Below are 1,945 nucleotides of genomic sequence, written 5' to 3' on the forward strand. Positions count from 1 at the left end.
TAAAACTATACTTAAACACGTATCACTGTCTGAAAAGACCTGAAATCCCTTATGACACCACCTTTGTCACGCAACTTTTATACATTTCCGACCAAGTAAAACAAGAAATTTAAAGAAAAGAGAACTTAGAAAAATGTAGCCCATGAGGTTTCTTTGTAAGCAGGAGGGTATCAGCATCACAAATGGTGAATAACCATATAAGATTAACAGAGCCAATGGAATCAGTTGCTGGATTCATTGGGTGTCATAACAAGAAGGCCACCCTGTTACCGCTTGTGGTCACCCCCTCCTCCATATGACCCTGGGGCTGAGCCAGGAGCATGTGTGTGTGTATGTGGGCGGGGGACCCTTGTATCTGTCATCACAAAAGGGAGGTCCACCTGAGGGTGGTGAAGCTGAATCATCACCTCTTGGGAACTTGAGGCCGTTTAGTATATTAGGCACTTGGACACCCATTGAAAGAACAGATCGTTAACCTACCCTTTAAGGATCTAACCTTTCTCACATAAGGAAAAATCAGGTGATAGGGAGCCCCCACCATCCACATGTCTCTGTATCCCACTGAAAGGCCTGCACAGAGGTCATTCAAAGGCATTACGGCAGGAAAACTGGAGAAAAAGGTACATTACATGGTGCCTGAAGAGGTTGGCGAGCGGGCCTAATGACTGAGGATCTGCATGTTGCAGAAACAGGATCACTTCATCCACGGACCAGGCTGAAGGGTCCTCAGAGACATAGGGGTCAGGCTCCACTGGTGAAGTTGCAGCTTTAATGTGGAGAAAGAAAGACACATCATACTTGACCTGCTCATTATGCTGTAATAAGAGATATTAGTAGGTAGGGAGCAATGGTCTCATTCCTCGAATCTTCTGCTAAGTACCCCAGAAAGGAGTGAAGAATAAAACTGCAAAATCTAGTGAAGGCCTGTGTGAAGATGCTGTAAGGATGGCTGCACAGGAGCGTCCCATCTGGCCTCCCCCAAACAACAGAAGCAGCTTCAGAAGTAACCTTAGAGTCTCACACGTAACAGGCACTCGATAAATGTTATCATTAAGAATATCACCTAAAATCATCCCTCAAAAGAAAACACACAGCTTCCACTACCGTGCATCAAGGATGTTGATGAATATGGTTCAATAGTGCTATATGTAATGTGTGTCACTGCAAACTCACCACAACCAGAAGGGCCGTAGATAGATGGTACAGTATGTTTCTTCCCCAGGAAGACTGAGAGACTCTTCATTTCATGGGTATATACTGAACTGGACTCTCCCTGGGTCAGCAGGGCTGCAGGTGGTGCCCCGAAAGCTGGGGCATTTGGAAGGATGCTGTTGTTGTTACCTGCCCCTGGGCTGGTACCGGAGGGCAGTAAAGAAGTGCCCGGCAGAGGGTTATCAGGCACGACAGGAGGCTGATATGAATCTGTAGACAAGCGTCGAGGACTCAGGCTGAAGAACATCTCCCGCTCCTTCTGCTCCTGCTCCATGACCAGTGACTCCTGCTCTGTTTCCCGGGATTCCTCCGACTGATTAAATCCCCCTTCGGGGATGCTCTGGTAATCAATCTCCCGCCTCTGCACTGGTGAAGTTGGGCTATAACTTACACGGTAGGACAATGAACTGGGAAACCCCCGCTTCCTCATTGTCTGGAATTCAGTTCTTCTAGTCAGCCAGTATTTATAATGTCTGAAAGCATATCCATATGGCTTCTGAAATGGCACCGACCGACCCTAAATCAACGGTGAGTAAAAAAGAAAATAAAATTAGTACATATAATTTAATATTTATTTTCCATGCAACATTGCTTTGTATTATTAAAAATAAAGGCTCTATTTTGATTATATAATGAAGTTTTATTCCTCTTCCACCCTACATTTTAATTGTTTTTCAGGTATTATAGTTACAACCATTAAAATGGTCACTGTCATGCATTTATCGGACCTAAA

The 1,945-nt window shown here is 44.8% G+C and overlaps 1 protein-coding gene across 1 annotated transcript; it reads right to left on the reverse strand.

The window, feature by feature from the left end:
• Positions 1 to 629: 629 nt before the first annotated feature.
• LOC103584404 (sex comb on midleg-like protein 1) lies at positions 630 to 1,642 on the reverse strand (the record flags this gene model as incomplete). Its single annotated transcript, XM_008565423.1, has 2 exons — positions 1,174 to 1,642; positions 630 to 766 (listed from the first exon to the last, which is right to left on the reverse strand). Coding segments are annotated over exons 1-2 (606 nt in total), but the record flags the coding sequence as incomplete, so codon positions are not given.
• Between the last annotated feature and the right edge of the window lie 303 nt (positions 1,643 to 1,945).

The sequence above is a fragment of the Galeopterus variegatus genome, unplaced genomic scaffold, assembly GCF_000696425.1.
Source record: "Galeopterus variegatus unplaced genomic scaffold, G_variegatus-3.0.2 Scaffold54042, whole genome shotgun sequence".
Classification (NCBI taxonomy): domain Eukaryota; kingdom Metazoa; phylum Chordata; class Mammalia; order Dermoptera; family Cynocephalidae; genus Galeopterus; species Galeopterus variegatus.